Here is a 27,001-nt window from a genome sequence, read left to right as displayed (position 1 = left end):
ATGGAAGATTTTAGTGGGGCCATGGATCTGTTTGGAGACATAGACGACATTTCCTCAGAGAGTGACGGGGACGATCAACCACCTATTCCAGGGCAGCCTGTTGTAAGTATAATCACTAATCTCAACTGGTCCCAATGTTCAAAGCTGAGCAAGAAGTCCCAATGGCTGACGGATCTGAGTCTTATGTGGAGAAAGGACATGGATAACTAAGTAAGGCGTCTGAAACGTGATACATGGGTGACTGTCTTAGCTATGTTGGGAATTTCTGGTTACTAGAGGACATAGAAGGAACTGCTCAAGATGACACTGAGGCCAAATTTTGGAGGCTGGTCTTTGAGGACTCATCATTTGAAAACCATTGATTTAAAAGTTTTTCTCATTAACACCTCTGCCGGGGTGTGTGTGCTGTTTGCCGTTCTTCTCTGATTGTGATAGGCAGTGCTGAAGGACTGCGAGCTTTCACTCTTGTGCTGATGAGTGTCTTATGCAAAGGAGGTGTGTCAGCAACAAATAGATATTTGTTCTGGTAATGCAGGCTAACGGATCTTGTTTCCCATGATGCCTTTTAATGGGAGAAACGGTTAAATTTGAGGGAAGGGCCTGGAGTGGTTGCTGAATGTCTTATCCTTATCATGGTGTTTAAATTTACTTCCTGTCAAACCTGATCTGCCTGGTACGGGAGAAGAGCTAGAGCATTTTTAATGTCACTTCAAGGTCTCACATTCTGATTCCTCTTTTAGGCTGAAAGTGGATTACCTCAGGGCCAGCGTGGGGAAGAGCTGATTTCTGAAAGTAGAATAGAAATAGAAATTCCCAGTGTCAACTCTGATTTAGGAAGTGAAATGTACTTGGTTAAACTGCCCAGATTTCTCAGCGTAGAAGCCAAGTAAGAGGACTGGTTAAAGACTTTTTTCTTTCATGATGTTGAATAAAAATATGTGGAATGTAAGTGTTCTTCTTATCATGAGTTGGTTAATCACAAAGATAGAAGATATTTCATGTAACTAAAAAAAAAAAGATTTAGAATATGGTGTGGTTGGAAAATGATGAATTACTTCCTAGTGCAAGAGAGTTTTAAAGCTAATAATTGTAGTGTTTTGGCACTTTCTTATAAACAAATACATCACAGTGGTGAAGGTATTGTTCACAAGTATTAAACTGAAAAACCATAAAAAGATCAAGAAAGTTTCGTAGAGAAATGACAAATGTTCAATGGACATGCCATTGTGAATGTAGAAAAGATAATTATTTCAGACAATAGAATATTGTGATGGCTGTTATTCACATAAGGTGCAGGAGTGCAAGCTCTTGTGTGATTTAATGTGACACTTTTCTTAAAACGTATGGAAATTTAGATGTGTCACCTGTGTGTCAGAAGGGAAATTTCATTAAATGAAGAAGACGGAATTATTAGTCCCACTTGGATTTTATTTCCGGTAATAGGTTTTCAAATCAAGTTTCCAAAAAGTGTATTAGTTTGCATACTTCCTTGAGGTTGTATTTGAAGTTATTTGTCTACTGCGAATTTTTTTAACATATTGGTTGTAAAGATGATTATTTTATGTAATATTAATCATTTTCATTACTTATTTAAATATGGCTAATATGACATTAAAAAACAATTTGTAGGCCTTTTGAGCCTCAGTATTATGAAGATGAATTTGAAGATAAAGTGCTTGATGAGGAAGATAAAACCAGGTTAAAATTAAAGGTACTGTTTCATACTTCATTGTTTTTTTTACAGTTGTTTTATAAAGTAAAACACTGGGATAACAACTTCAGACTCGAGCTTATGAAATGATTTTCTGTGTTCACTGTTAAGAAATAACTGTTTAGAACAAGGAATTCAAAGTCTTTTCAAACTTTTTTCCTTCTTTTTTAATTTTGAAATCATTAATATACAATCACATGAGCAACATTGTGGTTACTAGATTCCCCGCATTTTCAAGTCCCCACCACCATACCCCGTTACAGTCACTGTAAGTCAGCGCTGTGATATACTATAGTCACTACTTGTCTTCTCTGTGCTGAAATGCCTTCCCCGTGCCAACCCCCTAAGTTATGTGTGCTAATTGTAATGCCCTTATTCCCCTTATCCCTCCCTACCCACCCATCCTCCCCAGTCCCTTTCCCTTTGGCAACCGTTAGTCTCTTCTTGGGTTCTGTGATTCTGCTGCTGTTTTGTTCCTTCAGTTTTTCTTTGTTCTTATACTCCACAGCTGAGTGAAATCATTTGGCATTTCTCTTTCTCCGCTTGGCTTGTTTCACTGAGCATAATACCCTGGGAGGAGACTGTTTTTGCTGTGGTTGGGACTGTTGTCTGGCTACTCCACAGCTGTGGCGGGTCAGCCGGTTTGCTTGCAGCGCCGGCCATGGGGAATGAATGGCAAGCTGCTTATCGCCATGAGGGGCTTTGGGGATGTGTTATCCCCCAGGGCGTTAAGGCGCCTGAAGTTCCTTAAGATTCCCAGCCTGCTGTGCTGAGTGTGCCAGGATGATTTTTCCACCTGTTAAGCCCTTGTGTCTTTAAGACTTTTAAAAAGTGCCCGCTTTTCTTTTGTCCCAGGGGAGGTGGTCGTGGGGTCCTGCTCGTGGTCTCCGTCTCGGAGTTTACTTTTCAGTTTCTCTGATATCCAGTATACCGTGCAATGCGTGTCTGTCCTCATGGTGTAGATTACTAGATTATCCCGGTGCAGAGTTAGTAGTCCTGTGCTTCCACTCCCTCCCCTGTCTGATTCTTTTCTTCCCGCCGGTGAGCTGGGATGTGGGGGGTGTGCTTGGGTCCCGCTGGGCTTTGTATCTTACCCTTTTCCTTGAGATGCTGAGTTCTCGCAGATGTAGATGTAGCCCGGCTGTTGTACTGTATCTTCTGGAATCTCTTTTAGGAATAGTTGTGTTTGTAGCATTTTCAAAAATATATATGGTTCTCGGAGAAGTTTCTGCCACTCTACTCACGCCGCCATCTTGAGCCCCTTCCCGGTACATATCTTCTTTTAAACCACTGAAGAATTGTTCCTTACTTTTTTTTTGGCATTTCTAATTTTTCAACAGAATTAAAGATAAAAATTCTTGAAAATTGTTACCTATTTCTTTCAGGACAAATAATAATAGAGCTAGGTATTTGGGATTGCCTCCACATTTTATAGTGAATGGATCCTAGCAATTTTCCACAACAGAAATCTCTCAGGCTCCATGTGGAAATTCAGAATATGCACAAAGAGGAATCTTGCCATTAGGCTGTGCCTCTGAAGAAGGCCTGGGATGGCAAAACGCTACCACGGCTTCCACAGGGTTGTCTTCTTCTTCAGTGGGATTTTGCGTGAGCTTCTGCCATGGATCCCGATGGTGGCAGTGGGCAGGGTCAGTTTTTGCGCTACTTGTGTGGTTTGGAGTTCTCTGCCATATGGGGAGGTGCAGTGAATCTGAACAAAAAACAGAGCAAAGCACAAGTCTCAGGTTTTAGTTTGTTGTTAATTAATAGTATATTCTTTTTTTTTATTATAATGCTTTTAAATATATGGAATGCTTCACGAATTTGCGTGTCATCCTTGCGCAGGGGCATGCTAATCTTCTCTGTATCATTCCAATTTTAGTACATGTGCTGCCAAAGTGAGCGCTCAATAGTATATCCTTAAAAAAAATTTTTTTTAAACAAATTACCGGAGTTTCCCTGTAGACTAATGGCCACTTCCTTCACTGGGCTCATAGCCCTTCCAGTGGCCCTGCAATAGGCAGATGGCTCAATTTTAACTGCCTACCTCACATGGGCCCAAAGTCCCTCCCCTCCCCTCTTTAGCTCTTAAGGTGTCTGATACAACCCCCACCCTGCATTGTATTTAGCTTCTTGCACTGTTATGACTTGGAGCTCAGAAAGATTTAAACAAAGGGTCTGGTTAGTTTAACCAGTATCTCTAGGATGGCTCAGTGTGGCCTAGTCAGCTGTTCTTCTGTCACTACCTATGAATCCTTGGCACGTGACTAAGTCACTTGAGCACACAAAAAACCCATGCCCCAAGTCGCGCTGGTTCTCTAAAGCCTTTGTGTTTTGAGCCAGGTAGAAAATACTATACGGTGGAGGATACGTCGGGATGAGGAAGGAAATAAAATTAAAGAAAGCAACGCTCGGATTGTGAAGTGGTCAGATGACAGGTGAGCACATATCTTAAGAATATGGAAATATCCAGAGGGATGCCTGGAATGAGTGAGCGGCCTTGCTTGGGAAACCTGAGAGAAATAAAGAGGGTTGAAATCATACTGCTGCGCTGGTGAGAGGCTTTAGAAGGGACCCAGTTTGTGACCTCATTCATATCTCCCTTACTGAGATGAAAGCCCAACGTTAGCTGCCAGTTCATAATAAATTTATATTCTTGAAAAATAGTTTGTGTTTCACCAATGAAGTTTTAGAGATTGGGAAAATGACGATTTTATTTCAAGTTGAAAGGAGGATGGATTTCACTACCTATTACTTTAAAAGGAGATAGATTAGTTATTCAGTGTATCTTTTCTTCATTTTTCTTACGAATGCAGTATGAGGACAGGGTCCTGCAGTTCCCAGCATTTTAAGTAAAGCTGACAAGGCAGAATGGAAGCCATAGGATTCATGAAATATCCACCCTAACTATTTCTCATTTCCAGCCTGTCCTTGCATTTAGGCAATGAAGTGTTTGATGTCTACAAAACCCCGCTGCAGGGCAATCTCAACCACCTGTTTGTTAGGGAAGCCACTGGTCTCCAAGGACAAGCCATCTTTAAATCCAAGCTCACCTTTCGGTAACTACTACTCATATTGCTGTATTGTTACTCGCAGTTAAAGAGCAGCAAGGCGGAGAGGTTGTGTGGAAAGCCCAGCTCAGCCCTGACTGACATGCTTTTGAAATGGAGCTCCCCAGGGACCACAGGCTGCTTCTGTTTCAGTTACTGTCCCCCTGGGCTATCTTGAGGGTCCTGCTATTGTGACTTGCCTCCTTGCTTTGACCTTCCTTCTAGTTCTCTTCAAGCAGAGGGTCTCATCTTTAGTTATGAATTTGTGCCTCCTGGCCTCTGCCACCCTCATGGAACCTGGACTTTATATCCTTTCTCCTCTGACTGTAGTTGGGGGTTTTCTCTGTAAAAGCCCTGGACCCAAGACGGCTGGTGAGACAGAGACGGGTAAGATTCCTCAAGGGAGGAACAACCTAGGACGGGCACAGTCGCAGGGGGGCCATCAGGTGAGAAATTGGGGATCAACAGAGGTGAGGCTTAGAACCTCACCCCCCTGTTTTGAGAGAAATCTTCCACATCCGTGGATGTTTTGTTGCCCTTGTCTAGCTTGGATTAATACTTAGTCTATAGGCACACACCTGATCATCTACACTTGCCCTCTTACAGCACGAAATTATGCTTTTTATCTTTATCTTGCATCTACCTACCACTTCAGCATTTTATTAAAAAAAATAAATAAGGGAGAAATGTGGGATTCACATATAAATCAACTATAAAAATCAAATGAATAATCATATCTGACTTGATTGTTTATAGTTCATGATGTGTGATCAAAACTGAAAGTTTCTGTGATATGACTGCCCTTGCACTGCTCACCATGTAAGAACTTGTTCACCATGTAAGAACTTGTTTGTTATGCTTCAGAAGATTGGTGACTGTTGAGAGTTAGGCTTGGTGTTGATTAATGATTGTGCATTGAGTCCCCTATACAGAATTTTATTGTTCTTAACAACCTTTTGATCAATAAATATGAGAGATGCCCTCTCAAAAAAAAAAAAAAAGCCCTGGACCCTACCTCCTGGTCCCCTGTTCCCCATCCTCTTCACCCCATCAGCTCTCCCGGCAGGTGGGGCAGAGGAGGGATCTTCTCCGAGAGTCAGAGAACGAGGAAGGTCCCGAGCGCCAGGACCTGTGGCCCTGCCTCCCTGCTCTGCTGAGGGCAGTGGTCATTTCCCACAGCTGCTTTTGCTTGTTGGTAGGATGGCCTCCAAATGTTCTTAGCAAACCCATTTCTGTCCATGTCCTCGCAGACCTCATTCTGAGGACAGTGCCACCCACAGGAAGGTGACGCTGCCGCGTGCTGACAGGTGCTCAAGGACACACAAGATGAGGATCTTACCAATGCTCTGCCGTGATCCTGAACGTGAACGCACAGGAATGATCAAGGTATGTCAGCTGAGCTTTATCCTGGGATTTTTGGGGCATTAAGAACTGTGCTTTCCACAGAGAGGACAAGCAGTGACTCTCCACACTATGAATTCTCGATTTCTTATTGCCACGGCCATTTTACCTGTTAAAGCTGTCAGGGAGCCAGCTGCCCTGTGAGTGTCATTAACCAAGGAATGTCAGTGAGGCATCCAGGTGGTGAGGCGCTCAGGTGCTCTCTCTTCAATCTGTGAGATTTCAGAGGGAAATTTAAAAAACGAAACCCTTGGCAGCTATCATCGGAAGTGATATAGGAAGGTCAGAAGGACGTTCCTGAGTCTTGCGACGCTGGTCTTGCCCTGTGAACCCCCATGTGCGGAATGCCGGACAGACGCCCGCTCTGGTCGGGGGGCGGTGGGAGGGCGCCCCCGGCCTCGGCCCTGGCGCGGTGCCCTCAGTCCTTACGGACGAACAAGCTGATCCCTGCGGACGGCGACGGCGCGTGAAATGGGGAGAACTGGGCTCTGAGGACCCAGGAAATACATGTTACTCTGGGCTGGGCATTTACAGGTTCTTATAATAAAGGTGGTTTCAAGTGGGCACTAAGATACTTCCTTTCTTTAAGCTGAGTTGTTTATTTGCTTCTTTTCAGAAAGAACAAGAACGTTTAAGGGCTTCTATTCGCAGGGAATCTCAGCAGCGCCGAATGAGAGAGAAACAGCCCCAGCGGGGGCCGAGTGCCAGTTACCTGGAACCTGATCGGTACGACGAGGAGGAGGAGGGCGAGGAGTCCATCAGCTTGGCGGCCATTAAAAACCGATACAAAGGGGGCATTCGGGGTAAGCTTGTGCGGAAAGTAAATGTCCTTTCAGGGTTCACTTTTTTATAACTGCTTTTTCTTTGTAACTGGTATACTCTGAATGCTCCACTGGACATTTTATTTTTAAGGAGCCTATGTTAATGAGGATATATTTAAAGGTCTAATGAATTTAGTCGTTGCAGAATTCCTCCAGGTGAGCCTGAACGGGTAGGAACTGTGTAGCTCCTACTTACAGACGAGTCCCTTGAGCTTCTGCTTTCTGGTTTGAAGGTTTGCCACTTATATTTGGAACTTTTCTCAATTTTTTATCACTAATTGTGAATCCAAAAGTTAAAGTTTTCAGAAAATACTTGTTGTTTCCTTTCAAAGTTCTCCTTTGCATATTCCCTTCCTTCACAACTAGCATAATGGTTAACATTTATTTAACACATACCGAATCCCAGGCAACACTCAGACCCTTCATATGCATCCTGCTTGGTCCTTGTAATGGTGTTATGACCCAGCTACTATCACTGTCCTGTTCTTTTCTTTTTTAATTGAGGTGTGATTAACATACAACTCTATATTAATTTTGAGTGTGCAACATAACAATTCAATATTTGTATATATTGCAAAATGGTGAGCGCAATAAATCTAGTTAACTTGTCACCATGCACAGTTAAGAAATTTTTTTCTTGTGATAGAAACTTTTAAGATCTGCTCTCTAGCAGATCCACAATGCAGGACGATTACCTATAGCCACCATGCTGTTCGGTACATCCCTAGAACTTACTTTGTAACTGGAAGATTGTAACTTTTGACCCCCTTCATCCATTTTGCCCACGCCTTAGCCCCTACCCCTGGCAGCCATCAATTTGTTCTCTCTTATCTATGAGCTGAGTGTTTTATTTTTGTTTTTAGATTGACGTGTAAGTGAGGTCAAACAGTATTTGTTTTTTTCTGCTTAGCTCATTTCACTTGGCATAATGCCCTCACAGTCCGTTTTTGTCTTGTTATTACTGAAGAAACGGAGACTTTGAGAGGTTGAGTAACTTGCCCAAACACACACAGTAAGTGGGCAGTTCTTGAACCAGGGTTGTCTGCCCTCTGAGGCATGTGTCTCAGCCACAATTCTCGCCCCGATGTCTCCCCACAGTCAGCAGCAAGACGACTTGCTGAAAAGCAAGCTGAAAGTAACGATGGAAGTCTTGGGCTGGACTCCTGATTCTTTCTGTTTGAATCTCACTCAGTTCTGCCACTTTTTAGATGGGTGACTTGTGGAAAGTTATAATACCTCACTTCTGTTACCTCATCAGGGGAGAAATAACATATGAACAGTAGATTTATAGCATGAGGTTTTGAGAATTGAATGATAAAATATGTATAAAGTACTTTACCCACCTCCTGACCCATATCAAGTACTAAATAAGTGTTACCTAAAACTATTGTTACTGTTCTTATTTGTCAGCTTCAGGCAGGTGACATCATATCTCTGAACAATGTGTTCCCCATCTATAAAAGGGGCTCTAATCCTCCCCAGATTAGTTCCCCAGATAGAGTTTTGGTAATCACTGTGCAATGTACAATATACCATGGGTGACTGTGCATCCTAATTTTTTCCCTATTGGGTGATACAATTTAAGAACACTCAGATATCCCCTTCCCTGACCATCCTATAAATCTCCTCTCTCCTTTTCTTGCAGTGACTGTATCTTTTATGGTGAGCTCTTACACCCTTCCTTACCTACCTAGTAATTATTCGCACACTGCATAGAGTACAGAGACTTTTCCTTTTTCTTTTCGTGCTGATTTCTCACTGAAAAGATTAATTGTGTAAGTAAACCACATAAGAACTAAATAAAATCAAAAAATGAAGGTTGTGTTAGGGAGAGAATTATATCATATTCAGCTCACCAGAGATTGAAAACTTAATAGACAGCTTCATTAGCGTTCCGTTCTGTCCAGTGCTCAGAAAGGCAGAGAATGGGGAGAAGGGGCAGGCTTTGTGTTCTGAGGTGAGGGGGTTAGTCCTGGGCTAAAGTCAGCGGCTGCTCTTCTGTCCCGCGGTTCCCCTGGGCTGGGGTGTCAGCACTGTTGATTGCTTGCATCTCCCTTTCAAATGTCCTCTTGGCAACAGAAAGGTTGCCAGATCCTTTACAGGACCAGGAAACCACCTCTTGGTTTTATCTTCAAAGCCTGTTTCAGAATTAAATATTAGTCCCATGGAAGAATGACTCAGGCTTTAGTAGCTTATTTTGGAAGATTTGTGGTGTGTGTATCTTTTGTCACCTTGCACACAAGCCTTTTGAATATTTAAAAGTGGTCAGATGGGCGATTCTTGTCTTTGAGAGGGTAAGTGCTTTGTTTCAACATATCTAAAAATCAAAAAGGTTTTATTTGTTTTCTCTGGGAAAAATGTACAGAAGGAAGTAAAGCACTCATAAAGAAAAACCTATGCATGAATTGATCCCTGTCTTTGAAAGTCAGTCACAGATCTTATTCCTTTGCTTTCAGAGGAACAGGGCAGAATCTCTTCTTCAGACAGTGATGAGGGATCCGAAGAAGATAAGGCTCAAAGATTACTGAAAGCAAAGAAACTCACCAGTGATGAGGTAAAAACCAAATGTACTTACTTAATTATAGGGGTTTACGCTGTATGCCTGAGTCAACCCCGGGAATGAAGAGGAGCCCCCAGCCCAGAAGCACACACAGCTGTCTATAGACTGTACTGGAACTCAGTGGGATAAATGCAGGTGTGCGAGTGGCCCAGAGGAGACTCTGACGCCTCTGACCTCTCACTGGGTGTTGAAAGTGTCATCTTGCAGGGCATGGCAGCCAGGGTGGGCATGCTGGGTGGGTGGAAAGGCCTGGGAGAAGAGGCCCGGGGCGCTGAGACCAAGGCCCAGCTGGACAGCTAGGAACTGTTCAGTGTGTGTAGATGAGAGGGTGTATCTCCTCCTTTTTGTCTTTTCCTTTTGAATATATTTTTTAAATTACAGAGATAATCCTTATGGTAGAAAAACCTGTGCTAAGAAAATTTTTTTTCTGATTGGTCTAGTTGACATACAGTATTATACTGGCTTCAGATACACAACATAGTGATTCAAGAATTATATACATTGCAGAAGCTCCTCAGGAAGAGTATAGTTGCCATCTGTCATCCTACCGAGTCATCACAGCGTTATTGACTGTATTCCGTATGCTAAGCTTTTCATCCCCGTGACTTATATATAATTGGAAATTGTACGTTTTTATCTTCTTGTCCAATTTCACCAATCTTGTTTTCTTTTTATTTATAAAATAGTATTTGAAATAGTGTCAAGTAATTGAATAACTTAATCTTCCATCTATTATTGAAATAATAAAACTTATTCCAAAGTAATTTTAAAATACTTGAACTTATATTTTTAACAGTATCCTTTTCAAATTATAAGAGGACTGAGATATTTTACCTCCTTTCATTGAGATATATTTGACATCTTATACTTTCACGTGTACAACATTGAAATTGGTATATGTACATATTGTAAAATGACCAGCACTGTAAGTGTAGATAACATCAGTCACCAAACGTAATTACAAATTTTGTTTTCTTGTGATGAGAACTTTTAAGATTGGTACTCCTAACAATTTTCGTATATGCAATACCGTATTAACTATAGTCATCATGCTGCACAATACGTCCTGAGGACTTATTTATTTTTATCTTTTTAGATTTTTGAAATCTTTGGTGTTCTTGTATTTTACTGTGCTGCCCATTTTGCGTATCTTTTTATTTTTCTGATTGGGATTTGTTAGGCTCCCTCAATATGTGGTTTGGTATCTTTCATCGGTTTTGAAAATTTATCAGCCATCACTTCTTCTCTACTGTTAGTGGTTCTGTACCATTCACTCTCCTTTCTCTTTATGAAACTGTGATTAAATCCATGTTACCCTATCCTCTGTCCTCCATGACTCTCAAACTAGTTTCTTATTTTCCATGTCTTCGTCTCTGCATTCTGGGGTGATTCTCCAGATCCTTTGTCCATTTCACTGCTGTCTTTAGCTGTGCCTAATTTCTGTTCCTTGCTTTCCTTGGGTTTTCACTTTGTTTTAGTTTCCATCTCTAGAGGTTTAGTTGTTGTTTTTTTTCAAATTCGCCATGTAAAAATGTATAGATTTTAGGTTCTTTTTTTTCTTTTAGGTTCTTTTTTAAATTGGTCATTTTTTAAAGTCTTGCTCCTAATTCATATTTTCAGTTTCTCCTTTTTATGTCCTTAAAATTTTTTAGTCTGCACATGAGGGCTTTTATGTTTGATAATTCCAGTGTCTGAAATGTTTACACATGTGACTTTATTGCGTGTTACCTCTGCTGGCTCTGTTTCATGACGACTCACTTCTCTGTGTGTTCTGGGATTAAATGAGTGCTCAGATCAAGGGACGTTTTGAGGTCTAGATTGATGAGTTCTTCCAAAAATGATATATATTTGCCAGGTGCCTTGGGCACCAGCCTCCTGGGATCACATTAAATTATATTCTTGGAATAAGGTCTTTTTAGATACCTGGAAATATGAGTTCTGAATTGTGGTTATGAATTTTCCTAGAAATATTTTTATTTTTGTTTTTAGTTCCCTGTCAATTAGTTCTAGCATTTGAGATTAGAAATTATGATCCTTGCAGTCATTTTAAATTGGCTCTTGGGGAGATGGGCGGAAGATGGCGGCGTGAGTAGAGCAGCGGAAATCTCCTCCCAAAACCACATATATCTATGAAAATATAACAAAGACAACCCTTCCTAGAATAAAGACCAGAGGACACAGGACAATAACCAGACCACATCCGCACCTGAGAGAACCCAGCGCCTCGCCAAGGGGGTAAGATACAAGCCCCGGCCCCGCGGGAGCCGAGCGCCCCTCCCCCCAGCTCCCGGTGGGAGAAGAGCAGGCAGAGCGGGAGGGAGACGGAGCCCAGGGCTGCCGAACACCCAGCCCCCGCCATCCGGGCCAGAGTGCAGGGCGCTCGATACTAGGAAAACAGGGCAGCAAGAACAGTGAGCGGGCATCGGAGGCCGGGTGCCGGAGGACATAAGAAAAGCAAGTGACCAATATATATATATATATATTTTTTTGCTGTTTCATTTTGGAGAGCACTTTTTGGAAGTCTTAAAGGGATAGGGCCCCAATACTAGGGAAACAGGGCAGCAAGACAAGTGAGCAGATGCCTGAGGCTGGCGCCGGAGAATAAAGAAAAATGAGCGGCCACCTTTTTTTTTTTTTTTTTTTTTTTTTTTGTGGTCGTTGTTTTGTTTTGGCGGGTGCTTTTTGGAAGTCTTAAAGGGGCAGGGCAGGACACTTAATCCAGAGGTAGGAAATCCGGGGATCTCTGGGCACCCTAACCCCTGGGCTGCAGGGAGCAGGGAGGCCCCTTACGGAGATAAATAGCCTCCCAGCCGCTCCCCCTCCAACGGCGACTCCACCACTTTGGAGCAGCTGCCTGAGCCAGGCCACGCCCACAGCAACAGCGGAGATTAACTCCATAGCAGCCGGGCAGGAAGCAGAAGCCCTGTCTGCGCGCAGCTGCCCAGCACAAGCCACTAGAGGTCGCTGTTCTCCCAGGAGAGGAGGGCCACAAACCAACAAGAAGGGAAGTTCTCCAGCCATCACTCGTCCCAGCTCTGCAAACTATTCCTATCACCATGAAAAGGCAAAACTGCAGGCAGACAAAGATCACAGAGACAACACCAGAGAAGGAGACAGACCTAACCAGTCTTCCTGACAAAGAATTCAAAATAAGAATCACAAACATGCTGACAGAGATGCAGAGAAATATGCAAGAGAAATGGGATGAAGTCCAGAGGGAGGTCACAGATGCCAGAAAGGAGATCGCAGAAATGAAACAAACTCCGGAAGGGTTTATAAGCAGAATGGATAGGATGCAATTGATGGAATTGAAACCAGAGAACAGGAACGCATACAAGCTGACATAGAGAGAGATAAAAGGATCTCCAGGAATGAAACAATGTTAAGAGAACTGTGTGACCAATCCAAAAGGAACAATATCCGTATTATAGGGGTTCCAGAAGAAGAAGAGAGAGGAAAAGAGATGGAAAGTACCTTAGAAGAAATAATTGCTAAAAACTTCCCCAAAATGGGGGAGGAGATAATCGAACAGACCACATAAATACACAGAACCCCCAACAGAAAGGATCCAAGGAGGACAACACCAAGACACATAATAATTAAAATGGCAAAGATCAAGGACAAGGAAAGAGTTTTAAAGGCAGCTAGAGAGAAAAAGGTCATCTATAAAGGAAAACCCATCAGGCTAACATCAGACTTCTCGTCAGAAACCCTACAGGCCAGAAGAGAATGGCATGATATATTTAATACAATGAAACAGAAGGGCCTTGAACCAAGGATACTGTATCCAGCACGACTATCATTCAAATATGACGGTGGGATTAAACAATTCCCAGACAAACAAAAGCTGAGGGAATTTGCTTCCAACAAACCACTTCTACAGAACATCTTACAGGGACTGCTCTAGATGGGAACACTCCTAGAAAGAGCACAGCACAAAACACCTAACATATGAAGAATTGAGGAGGAGGAATAAGAAGGGAGAGAAGAAAAGAATCTCCAGACAGTGTATATAAGAGCTCAATAAGCGAGGTAAGTTAGGCAGTAAGATACTAAAGAGGCTAACCTTGAACCTTTGGTAACCACGAATTTAAAGCCTGCAATGGCAATAAGTACATATCTTTCAATAGTCACGCTAAATGTTAATCGGCTGAATGCACTAATCAAAAGACACAGAGTAATAGAATGGATAAAAAAACAAGACCCATCTATATGCTGCTTACAAGAAACTCACCTCAAACCCAAAGACATGTACAGACTAAAAGTCAAGGGATGGAAAAACATATTTCAAGCAAACAACAGTGAGAAGAAAGCAGGGGTTGCAGTACTAATATCAGACAAAATAGACTTCAAAACAAAGAAAGTAACGAGATAAAGAAGGACACTACATAATGATAAAGGGCTCAGTCCAACAAGAGGATATAACCATTCTAAATATATATGCACCCAACACAGGAGCAGCAGCATATGTGAAACAAATACTAACAGAACTAAAGGGGGAAATAGACTGCAATGCATACATTCTAGGAGATTTCAACACACCACTCACCCCAAAGGAGATCCACAGGCTGAAAATAAGTAAGGACACGGAAGCACTGAACAACACAGTAGAGCAGATGGACCTAACAGACATCTATAGAACTCTACATCCAAAAGCAACAGGATATACATTCTTCTCAAGTGCACATGGAACATTCTCCAGAATAGACCACATACTAGGCCACAAAAAGAACCTCAGAAAATTCCAAAAGATTGAAATCCTACCAACCAACTTTTCAGACTACAAAGGCATAAAACTAGAAATAAAGTGTACAAAGAAAGCAAAGAGTCTCACAAACACATGGAGGCTTAACAACACGCTCCTAAACAATCAATTGATCAATGACCAAATCAAAATGGAGACCCAGCAATGTATGGAAACAAATGACAACAACAACACTAAGCCCCATCTTCTGTGGGATGCAGCAAAAGCAGTGTTAAGAGGAAAGTATATAGCAATCCAAGCATATTTAAAAAAGGAAGAACAATCCCAAATGAATGGTCTAATGTCACAATTATCGAAATTGGAAAAAGAAGAACAAATGAGGCCTAAGGTCAGCAGAAGGAGGGACATAATAAAGATCAGAGAAGAAATAAATAAAATTGAGAAGAATAAAACAATAGAAAAAATCAATGAAACCAAGAGCTGGTTCTTTGAGAAAATAAACAAAATAGATAAGCCTCTAGCCAGACTTATTAAGAAGAAAAGAGAGTCAACACAAATCAACAGTATCATAAACGAGAAAGGAAAAATCACGACGGACCCCACGGAAATGCAAAGAATTATTGGAGACTACTATGAAAACCTATATGCTAACAAGCTGGGAAACCTAGGAGAAATGGACAACTTCCTAGAAAAATACAACCTTCCAAGATTGACCCAGAAAGAAACAGAAAAATCTAAACAGACCAATTACCAGCAATGGAATTGAAGAGGTAATCAAAAAACTACCAAAGAACCAAAACCCCCGGGCCAGATGGATATACCTCGGAATTTTATCAGACATACAGGGAAGACATAATACCCATTCTCCTTAAAGTATTCCAAAAAATAGAGGAGGAGGGGATACTCCCAAACTCATTCTATGAAACTAACATTACCCTAATACCAAAACCAGGCAAAGACCCCACAAAAAAAGAAAACTACAGACCAATATCCCTGATGAACGTAGATGCAAAAATACTCAACAAAATATTAGCAAACCGAATTCAAAAATACATCAAAAGGATCATACACCATGACCAAGTGGGATTCATCCCAGGGATGCAAGGATGGTACAACATTCGAAACTCCATCAACATCATCCACCACATCAACAAAAAGAAAGACAAAAACCACATGATCATCTCCATAGATGCTGAAAAAGCATTTGACAAAGTTCAACATCCATTCATGATAAAAACTCTCAGCAAAATGGGAATAGAGGGCAAGTACCTCAACATAATAAAGGCCATCTATGATAAACCCACAGCCAACATTATATTGAACAGCGAGAAGCTGAAAGCATTTCCTCTGAGTTCGGGAACTAGACAGGGATGCCCACTCTCTCCACTGTTATTTAACATAGTACTGGAGGTCCTAGCCACGGCAATCAGACAAAATAAAGAAATACAAGGAATCCAGATTGGTAAAGAAGAAGTTAAACTGTCACTATTTGCAGATGACATGATACTGTACATAAAAAACCCTAAAGACTCCACCCCAAAACTACTAGAACTGATATCAGAATACAGCAAAGTTGCAGGATACAAAATTAACACACAGAAATCTGTGGCTTTCCTATACACTAACAATGAACCAACAGAAAGAGAAATCAGGAAAACAATTCCATTCACAATTGCATCAAAAAAAATAAAATACCTAGGACCAAACTAACCAAAGAAGTGAAAGACTTATACTCTGAAAACTACAAGTCACTCTTAAGAGAAATTAAAGGGGACACTAACAGATGGAAACTCATCCCATGCTCGTGGGTAGGAAGAATTAATATCGTCAAAATGGCCATCCTGCCCAAAGCAATATACAGATTTGATGCAATCCCTTTGAAACTACCAGCAACATTCTTCAATGAACTGGAACAAATAATTCAAAAATTCATATGGAAACACCAAAGACCCTGAATAGCCAAAGCATTCCTGAGAAAGAAGAATAAAGTAGGGGGCATCTCACTCCCCAACTTCAAGCTCTACTATAAAGCCATAGTAATCAAGACAATTTGGTACTGGCACAAGAGCAGAGCCACAGACCAATGGAACAGACTAGAGAATCCAGACAATAACACAGACATATATGGTCAATTAATATTTGATAAAGGAGCCATGGACATACAATGGCGAAATGACAGTCTCTTCAACAGGTGGTGCTGGCAAAACTGGACAGCTACATGTAGGAGAATGAAACTGGACCATTGTCTAACCCCATATACAAAAGAAATTCAAAATGGATCAAAGACCTGAATGTAAGTCACGAAACCATTAAACTCTTGGAAGAAAACATAGGCAAAAACCTCTTAGACATAAACATGAGTGACCTCTTCTTGAATATATCTCCCCGGGCAAGGAAAACAACAGCAAAAATGAATAAGTGGGACTATATTAAGCTGAAAAGCTTCTGTACAGCAAAAGACACCATCAATAGAACAAGAAGGATCCCTACAGTATGGGAGAATATATTTGAAAATGACACATCCCATAAAGGCTTGACGTCCAGAATATATAAAGAGCTCACACGCCTCAACAAACAAAAAACAAATAACCCAATTAAAAAATGTGCAGAGGAACTGAACAGACAGTTCTCCAAAAAAGAAATACAGATGGCCAACAGACACATGAAAAGATGCTCCACATCGCTAATTATCAGAGAAATGCTAATTAAAACTACAATGAGGTATCACCTCACGCCAGTAAGGATGGCTGCCATCCAAAAGACAAACAACAACAAATGTTGGCGAGGCTGTGGAGAAAGGGGAACCCTCCTACACTGCTGGTGGGAATGTAAGTTAGTTCAACCATTGTGGAAAGCAGTATGGAGGTACATCAAAATGCTCAAAACAGACATACCATTTGACCCAGGAATTTCACTCCTAGGAATTTACCCTAAGAATGCAGCAATCAAGTGTGAGAAAGATCAGTGCACCCCTATGTTTATCGCAGCACTATTTACAATAGCCAAGAATTGGAAGCAACCTAAATGTCCATCGATGGATGAATGGATAAAGAAGATGTGGTACATATACACAATGGAATACTACTCAGCCATAAGAAAAGGGCAAATCCAACCATTTGCAGCAACATGGATGGAGCTGGAGGGTATTATGCTCAGTGAAATAAGCCAAGTGGAGAAAGAGAAATACCAAATGATTTCACTTATCTGTGGAATATAAGAACAAAGGAAAAACTGAAGGAACAAAACAGCAGCAGAATCACAGAACTCAAGAATGGACTAACAGGTACCAAAGGGAAAGGGACAGGGGAGGATGGGTGGGTAGGGAGGGATAAGTGGGGGGAGAAGTAGGGGGGTATTAAGATTAGCATGCATGGGGGGGTGGGAGAAAAGGGAGGGCTGTACAACACAGAGAAGGCAAGTAGTGATTCTACAACATTTTGCTATGCTGTTGGACAGTGACTGTAAAGGGGTTTATAGGGGAGAGCCTAGTAAACATAATATTCGTCATGTAAGTGTAGATTAGTGATACCAAAAAAAAAAAAAAAGGCAGTTCCTGTGTGGTAACCTCCAATGAGTTCTACACAAGAGTATAAAGGTCATATAAAAGTGTAGGCAAAGGGTCTGTTTGTGTTTATACAGAGGATCAAAGCCTAATTGGGCTACCCCGAAAATGAACTAAGATACGATATGAAAAAGAACTTCCAACATCTGCACTCTCTGGAAGACTCATGCCAGAAGATGATCATCAAAAAACCCCAACAAAGATCCACGCACTGCTACAGCTGTAGATGCACTCATCCCACCAGTTCCTGGACTTGCCATGGGAAGGAGGAAGGAGATATCTAAGCTGGCCTGTGCATACAGTAAAACAACAAATTTGACTGGATCTATACTGTTGGAACTCAATCAAGAATTAGGAGAAGTGCAAATTGTTGCGCTCCAAAATCTTACAACTACAGACTATTTACTGTTAAAAGAACATAAGGGATGTGAACATTCCCCAGGAATGGGTTGTTTTAATTTGTCTGATTTCTCTCAGACTGTTCAAGTTCAGTTGGACAATATCCACCATATCATAGATAAGTTTTCACAAATGCCTAAGGTGCCTAACTGGTTTTCTTGGTTTCACTGGAGATGGCTGGTAATTACAGGTATGCTTTGGTTATGTAACTATACTCCTATTATGTTAATGTGTGTGCGCAATTTAAGTAGTAGCTTAAAACCTATCCATGCTGAAGTTACTCTACAAGAAGATATGTCAAAGAAATAATCAATCTTCCCATGTTTTCTTCCACCTGCTACTTCTATAGCTTTTCTTCTTCCTTCCTAATTACAACCCTTAAATAGAATTCGTACCTCATATCAAATTTACCGAGTATCATAATTCTTCCAAGTGGTAAAGATACCTCAAGACAAATGCTGGGCATAGAAGCTACAGCGCATAAATATGCAAAGAAATAAAAAGCTAACCATTTCAAACAATAAGGCTTCTCTCTCACTCACCAACTTTACATTTCCCTGTATGGCCCTGGAAGATGACTGGTTAGCCAGAGACAGGTAAGATTCCTCAAGGGAGGAACAACCTAAGACAGGCACAGTCACAGGGGGGCCATCAGGTGAGAAATTGGGGATCAACAGAGGTGAGGCTTAGAACCTCACCCCCCCTGTTCTGAGAGAAATCTTCTGCATACGTGGATGTTTTATTGCCCTGATCTAGCTTGGATTAACACATAGTCTACAGGCACACACCTGATCATCTACATTTGCTCTCTTACAACACTAAACTTTGTTTTCTACCTTTATCTTGTATCTACCTACCACTTCAGCATTTTATTAAAAATAATAATAATAAAGAGAGAAATGTGGTATCCACATATAAATCAAGGATAAAAATCAAATGAGTATTCATATTTGAACTGACTGTTTATAGTTCATAATGCATGAGCAAAACCGAAGGTTTCTGTGATGGCTGCCCTTGTACTGTTCACCATGTAAGAACTTATTCACTAGGTAAGAATTTGTTCCCCATGTAAGAACTTGTTTGTTATGCCTCAGAAGATTGGAGACTGACGAAAATTAGGCTTGGGGTGGATTAATAGTTGTTCATTGAGCATTGACTCCCCTATACAGAATTTTTATTGTTATTAACAACCATTTGATCAATAAATATGAGAGATGCCCTCACAAAATAAAATAAAATAAAATAAAAAATTGGCTGTTGGCTGATTACTTCCCTCTGACCTAATCTTGCCTGCTACCTGTACTTCATTCTTCTTCATTTATATATTGTCTATGGATGTTGTCCTGATACAGTGGCAGAGTTGAATAGTCGCAACAGAACTGTATGTCTTGCAAAGTCTAAGACAATTATTATCTTTCCCTCTCCCAAAACTGTTCCTGACTCCTGCTTCAGAGAAGTGGTCCTGGGCTTACTTCTGCTTCACCTGTAGCTGAAGATGTCGTCCTTTGAGCTCTGCCCTTAGTCTGTTCCACTTGGCCTTTGTCTCCTGTCCTCAGCACTCTGCAAGGTGTAAAAACAAAAGCTCATGTTCACACAGTTGGTAAATGTCTTCAAGGGGAAAGCCTGCTTTAGTGCTACACTTATATCTCTGTGGCTTCTGTTTTCTTTTTAATTTTTTGGCTTCCGATTATCTGATGTTCTTGGAATCGCACTGACTTGTTTATGTTTTCCCATCATTAGTTGTTTTCAGTGGGAGGGCTTTTCAAAGGATTGTTTTGCTGTATTGCAGGAAATAGATGCTGTGTTCTTGTTATCTGTGGTTTTAATGAGTCTTGATGATTTTTGGCCATCTGTGAACTGTAAGCTTCTGTGAGCTCTTTTCTCGTGTGAAAGAGAATTTCATTCTTATATTACTGTTTGCTAATCACAACATTTAATATTTCCCAATCCTTCCTGGACGTGGCATATTATAGAAGGTAACTAGATAGACATTTTAAAATTAGTCTACATTGTCTTTTTTTAAACATCTTAACAATACATTTGTAGTATATTGAATTATTGGCAAGTGAGAATTCTCATGTAAGCAGATACCATTTTTTTCTCGGCAAGCAGAAACTGTGAATGAAAATTGAGAAGTGCCATGGGACTTCTGTTTATTTCTGGTGTTCTCAGAAATGAGATTTTTAAATGTGATTCATGAAATAGCCTTCTTCCAGGCTGGGCAGTTGCAAACCTGAAAGTGTCTGACTTTAAGATTCCTGGTGAGTGCCTCCTGGCCGGCTGTTACAGGAGCTACCCGCTGCCTTCCTCACCTAAATACTCTGTTAGGTTTTCCTGTACCCTTCCCTTCCCCTTTCCTGACAACAGAGATTGTAACTCTGCCTGGACTTCCCCTGCCGCTGCCTCCCAATATTACCCCGGTCAAGCTGTGGCCATGGGTTACAATGGGAAAGAAGAGAAAATGGGTCCTACCTGCTCTAGATCCTTCTCCTTATTTGTACATCAGATCCCATCCACATGCCTTGAGCCTGGGTATGCCTGAGATACAGGGGAGTTTTCAGATTTTAAGTTCCCAGTCCAGAGAGCCAGTGTTACCATCAGAGCATTCCTAGGTAAGGGAGAAAGGGCGGGGGCCTGGATTAGACGGGGCCAGACTGTTGAATCCTGGGGCTACCCTATACCCCTAGTATGTCCTTGAGCAGGCTGTCTCACATTTCTGAGTGTGTTTCCTCATGTGTTCAGTGGGCTTTTTGCTTGCTGCCTTGTGAAGTTGTATTATAGTAAATAACAGATATGAAAGTGGCTAACTCAGTGACATGTAGTAGCTGAACAGTAAATGCTAGTTGCCCGTTCCCAATGGGGCCTAAGTTGCAGAAAAGGAGCATAATGGAGCTTTTTATTCTCCCTTATTTTTGTAAGCAGTAGAAACTTTAGAAAACCAAAATTACTTCAAAGGCAGAAAAGTGGGTCAGACGAGAAACAGTAGAAGAGGGAAAGACCCAAGTGGAAAGAAACGTGAGGACAGTGGGGAGGAGAGGTTTACAGCCGGTCCTCAGCTTTCCTAAGGAGAGGGCTGCGGGCTGGGAGGCAGTCCTGCTGGCAGTGACTGGGTGCCCAGGGGGCTGCTTGCTCTCCCGTCTCTTTCCTCTCCCAGCTCTCCCTCATGGGGCTCCCACGCCCCTCCTGGCAACCCTGCCTTACCTGTTAGAGGCTCTTCCCCCCTGTGTACGGGGCCATTGGCGACTTGGAACTGGGAGAGTCCCAGCTTCCCCTCAGCATGGATGTTTCCCGTGATTGGGATTCTGAACATACGTTTATCCTTAAACAGCACAGCTTTCAGCTGCACGGGTCCACTTATACGCATATTTTTTTCAATAAATAATATTGGAAATATTTTGAAGATTTGTAACAATTTGAAAAAACATGTTCTCCAGCTACCTTTATTATAAGAATACAATATATAATGCATGTTAACTACAAAATATGTGTTAATGGACTGTTGTGTCTTTGGTAAGGCCTGTAACCAACAGTAGGCTATTAGTAGTTAGGATTTTGGGAAGTCAAAAGTTATACATGGATTTTCAAGTGTGTGGGGTTGGCGCCCTAATTCCTGCTTTATTCAGGGGTCAACTGTGTTTCCCTCGAAGCCTTGCTATTCTTACCGTTGATCTCTTATACTTTAAGACACCTTGAATTATGTGTATTCTTAGTTATTTTGGGGAGTTAAGTAAACTTTGGTAGCTGGTTTATTAGCATGGAACAAAATGTCTGACTTTTGTAATTAGTCTTAAAAATAATTTGTTGGAAGACAGTGGCAACTCATTGATAACTGTGGGCTGCCTGACCCTACATCTATATGGATCTGCATTTATAGCTATATGCAAGCTTTATTTTAATCTAATATGAATATTTTTGCCATTTGTTGCATTTATACAATGGCACAGGGATTTATTCCAGCTAAGTTCAGTAGGGCAGAATCTCACATTCTGAAAAATTCCTTCACAAAATGTGAGGTCTCTTGAAGGGTGCCACTGGAGAATAAAATAAAACTATGGCTTTATTCATCTGTTGAATGTGCTTATTAAAGCAGTTATTTTATTTTGGCTTTTCAGTGGGTTATTAAGATCAGAGCTTTTTTTTGATAAAGCTTCCTAAGAAATACTCTGTTGGCTTTTATTTATTTATTTATTTTTATTATGATATCTTCAATATACAGTTACATGAGCAACATTGTGGTTACCAGATATTCCCCATTATCAAGTCTCCATGACATATCCTATTACAGTCACTGTCCATTACCATAGTAAGATGCTAGAGTCACTACTTGTCTTCTCTGAGCTATACTGCCTTCCCCATGCCCCCCTCCCCACATTATGTGTGCTAATCATACTGACCCTTAATCCCCTTATCTCTCCCTTCCCACCCATCCTCCCCAATCCCTTTCCGTTTGGTAACTGTTAGTCCATTCTTGGCTTCTGTGAGTCTGCCGCTGTTTTGTTCCTTCAGTTTGTGCTTTGATATTATACTCCACAGATGAATGAAATCATTTGGTACTTGTCTTTCTCTGCCTACCTTATTTCAGTGAGCATAATATTCTGTAGCTCCATCCATGTTGTTTCAAATGGTAGAATTTGTTTTCTTTTTATGGCTGAATAATATTCTGTTGTGTATAGGTACTACATCTTCTTTATCCGTTCATCTACTGATGGACACTTAGGTTGCTTCCATTTCCTGGCTATTGTAAATAGTGCTGTGATAAACATAGGGGCACATATGTCTTTTTGAATCTGGAATCCTGCATTCTTAGAGTAAAATCCCAGAAGTGGAATTCGTGAGTCAAATGGTATTTCTATTTTGAGCTTTTCAAGGAACACAGTGGTTGAACTAATTTACATTCCCAGCAGCAGTGTAGGAGGGTTCCCCTTTCTCCACATCCTGGCCAGCATTTGTTGTTGTTTGTCTTTTGGATGTTGGCCATTCTAACCGGTGTGAGGTGGTATCTAATTGCAGTTCTAATTTGCATTTCTCTGATGATTAGTGATGTGGAACATCTTTCATGTGCCTGTTGGCCATCTAGATTTCTTCTTTGGAGAAGTATCTGTTCAGATCCGCTGCCTGTTTTTTAATCCGGTTATTTGTTTTTTGTTTGTTGAGGTGCGTGAGCTCTTTATATATTTTGGTTGTCAACCCCTTGGATATGTCATTTATAAATATATTCTCCCATACTAAGGATGCCTTTTTGTTCTGTTGATGGTGTCCTTTGCTGTACAGAAGCTTCTCAGCTTGATATAGTCCCACTTTTTCATTTTTGCTTTTGTTTCCCTTGCCTGGCGATATATGCTCATGAAAAAGTTGTTCATATTTGTATTCAACAGAGTTTTGCCTATGTTTTCTTCTAAGACTTTTATGGTTTCTGGGCTTACATTCAGGTTTTTTATCCATTTCAAGTTTACTTTTATGTGTGGGGATATACAATAATCCAGTTTCATTTGGTTACATGTGGCTGTCCAGTTTTGCCAGTACCAGCTGTTGAAGAGACTGTCATTGCTCCATTATATATCTACAGCTCCTTTATCATATATTAATTGATCATATATGCTTGGGTTAATATCTGGAGCCTCTGTTCTTTTCCCCTGTTTTATGGGTCTGTTCTTGTGCCAGGACCAAATTGCCTTGGTTACTGTGGCTTTGTAGTAGAGCTTGAAGTTTGGAACCATATTCCCCCCTGCTTTATAGTTCCTTCTCAGGATTGCTATGGCTGGTCATTATCTTTGTGGTTCCATATGAATTTTAGAACTATTTTTGCCAGTTTGTTGAAAAAAGGTGTTGGTATTTTGATAGGGATTTCATTGAATGTATAGATTGCCTTAGGAGGGATGGCTATTTTGACAATATTAATTCTTCCTACCCAGGAACATGGGATGAATTTCCATTTATTAGTGTCCTCTTTAATTTCTCTTAAGAGTATCTTCTAGCTTTCAGGGTATAGGCCTTTCACTTCCTTGGTTAGGTTTATTCCTAGGTATTTTATTCTTTTTGATGCAATTGTTAGTGGAGTTGTTTTACTGATTTCTGTTTCTGCTAGTTCATTGTTAGTGTGTAGGAGTGCAACCAATGTCTGTGTATTAATTTTGCATCCTGCAACTTTGCTGAATTCAGGTATGTACAACTTTTTATGTACAATATGGCTAGGACCTTCAGTCCTATGTTGATTAAAAGCAGGGAGTGTGAATCCTTGTCTTGTTCCCGATCTTAGAGGAAAGGCTTTCAGCTTCTCGCTGTTAAGTATGATGTTGGCTGTGGGTTTGTCATATACGGCCTTTATTATGTTGAGGTACTTGCCCTCTATACTTATTTCATTGAGAGTTTTTTTCATGAATGGGTGTTGAATTCTCTGTTGGCTTTAAAATTTTAAAAATTTTATCTTTTTAGGAGGATGAACCTTCTGGAAAGAGAAAAGCAGAAGATGATGATAAACCAAATAAAAAGCATAACAAGTACATGATCAGCGATGAAGAGGGAGAAGATGATGATTGAAGTACAAATGTAAAAACATTTTATATACTTTATTGTACAGTTTGTTTTATAAATATTTAAACATGAGTTATTTTGATTGCAATGAATAGATTTGCTTTTCTGTAACTTTAATTGTAATAAAAGATTTTAAAACCAAGTCTGTGTTTGAGAAATTGACTTCACAAATTGATATGTTAACACTTTATGTTGAGTCTTAGGTTTTAGTGAATTCCTGCTGCTGTGCCCCCACCCCTTCCTTCCATCTTCCACAAAACAAACTCCTGGTTGGGGTCAGATGGGGTGAGCGAGGCATCCCCTTCCAGGGTGCAGAGTTTAAAGGGGCTTGAAAAGACCTTTGGAACTGTCTTTGTTTGCTAAGGCTACTGTGACAAAGTACCACAGACCAGGTGGCTTAATGCCACAGAAATGTGTTTTCTTAGAGCTCCTGAGCCTGAATCCTGGTGTCAGCAGGACCACGAACGCCTGACACGTCTAGGGAAGAATCCTCCTTTGCCTTGTCCTAGCTGCGGGGGTTCCCAGCAAACCCTTGGCTCGTGGCAGCCTAACTTCAATCCCTGCCTGTGTCGTCACATGCCTCATTTCTCTGCGGTGTCTGCTCTGTATCTCTGTGTGTCTCCAGGTCTCTCTTTGCTTATAAGGACACCAATATGGATTTAGGCCCAACCCTAATGCAATGGGATCTCATCTTAACAAATTGCATCTGCGAAAACCCTATTGCCAAATAAAGTCACATTCTGAGGTTCTGGATGAATGGAATTTCAGTGGGGCAGGGGCTCCCGATTCATTCCACTACAGTAACCCAGACGAGTAATTTTGTAAAGAGCATAAAAAACTTAATGCAAAAAATCTGTGATATACAAAATTTCACAATTTTACATTAAAGACAGGATCTGACAGGCCTGGGATTAGGGTAAGGCAAGCGAGAAGAATTGCGCAAGTGCAGCTGGCCCCATGGCTCCCCTTCTTAAAATGTTATTTTGTTCATGGGTTTTTTACTTGGAGTTTAAAATACATTGTATTACAGAATCACTTATCTTGATCCCTGGGATTCTGACACCCTCATATTTTACGCCCAAGGTGAGTACCTCACCTGTCACAGCCTAGGCCAGGCCCTGTTCCTCACAGCGTGGTGGCTGGGTCCGCAGGTGGGCGCCCAAGGCAGACCCATGGGAGAGACGCCTTACCTTTTTGGGTGTTACCTTTTATGAGCAGCATTGAAAGTCACATCCAAGTCCCCCATGTTCTGTTCATTAGAAGCGAGTCACTAATGTGAGCCCATATTCAGAGGGAAATTTGACTCTTGATGGGATGGCAAAGAATTTGTGGATACGATTGAAATCCACCACACGCTTACTTGGCCCTTGCGGTGGTGCTCTTCTGCGCACACTGACTGCTCTTTCCCTATGCGTGGACTCCACCCCACTTCCTCCCCAGAGCTGTCGGGGCACTCTGGGAGTGCTGGCTCTGGGGGGCTCACCCTGAAGCCTGATGGAGGGAAAGTGGGATCGAGAGAGAGGGAGGTCCTAACTCACCCCTGTGCCACTTGCCTGACTGAAAAACTGTCTGTCCCTTGCTATTTCTTAGCTTACTGAGTTGGAGCTCTTATGCCTGGCTTTTAAGAGCTTTCATTCTGTCTTCCAAGCTAAGAACTTCTGGGTTTTCTTTGCTTCCTTGGTTTTACTTGTAGACATTGTTGTGCAGCTCTTGTTTCTCATCTCCAAACCCTCTTCGTCTACCCTAACCTCAGCTATGCTGGGGCCAAGCCCTGCCATCACATGTCCGGTTTGCCAGCTCCCCCTATTAGGGGGCGCTCGGGGAAGGCTGGGAGCTTGCTCCTTCCTGTTTACTGGTGGAACTTTCTGGGGCTTCCTGCTGCCTTGCAGTTTGTCTAGGGGGCGCACCAGTGCTCGCTCACCTCAGGAGAGGCTGTTGCTCCCCCAGCAGCTCCATCTAATTTGCCTTCTCAGCAGCACTTGGAGAGTCCGCTTCATTTTCCTCCCAAGAGCCGTCAGTACCAGCTGGGCACTTTCCCTCAGGTATGGGTGAGAGGCAGCCGCTTCTCTAAGTTTTTAAGTTTAATCACTCTACCTCTCCCCTTTGTTCCCTCACCTCTAGGAGTGGGAGTTACTGTCTGAATTTGCCATTTCTGGGGTCCCTTAGAGTTTTCATTTTATACTTCTGTTAGCTAGTCAACAACTTCAAACCTTATTTCAATTTAAAACAATTAAATTCTATCTGTATAGACAACTGGTTTG

General features: G+C 41.4%; 1 protein-coding gene and 1 non-coding gene across 2 annotated transcripts; one reads left to right on the top strand and one right to left on the bottom strand.

The window, feature by feature from the left end:
• LOC130679671 (RNA polymerase-associated protein LEO1-like) lies at positions 1–24,871 on the top strand. The gene is made up of 9 exons (XM_057489052.1): positions 1–102; positions 741–886; positions 1,630–1,711; positions 4,055–4,149; positions 4,636–4,770; positions 6,012–6,147; positions 6,779–6,965; positions 9,440–9,537; positions 24,642–24,871. Exons 1-9 carry the CDS (start codon positions 1–3, stop codon positions 24,744–24,746), a joined length of 1,086 nt encoding a protein of 361 aa, XP_057345035.1. The 3' UTR covers positions 24,747–24,871.
• Positions 3,512–3,617, bottom strand: LOC130679702 (U6 spliceosomal RNA). The gene has a single exon (XR_008992709.1). It is a non-coding gene; the product is annotated as a U6 spliceosomal RNA (small nuclear RNA).
• Positions 24,872–27,001: the final 2,130 nt, after the last annotated feature.

Source organism: Manis pentadactyla, chromosome 11 (genome assembly GCF_030020395.1).
Source record: "Manis pentadactyla isolate mManPen7 chromosome 11, mManPen7.hap1, whole genome shotgun sequence".
Lineage (NCBI taxonomy): Eukaryota > Metazoa > Chordata > Mammalia > Pholidota > Manidae > Manis > Manis pentadactyla.
Note: the sequence above shows the minus strand (reverse complement) of the source record. Positions and strands in the feature narration are given on the sequence as shown.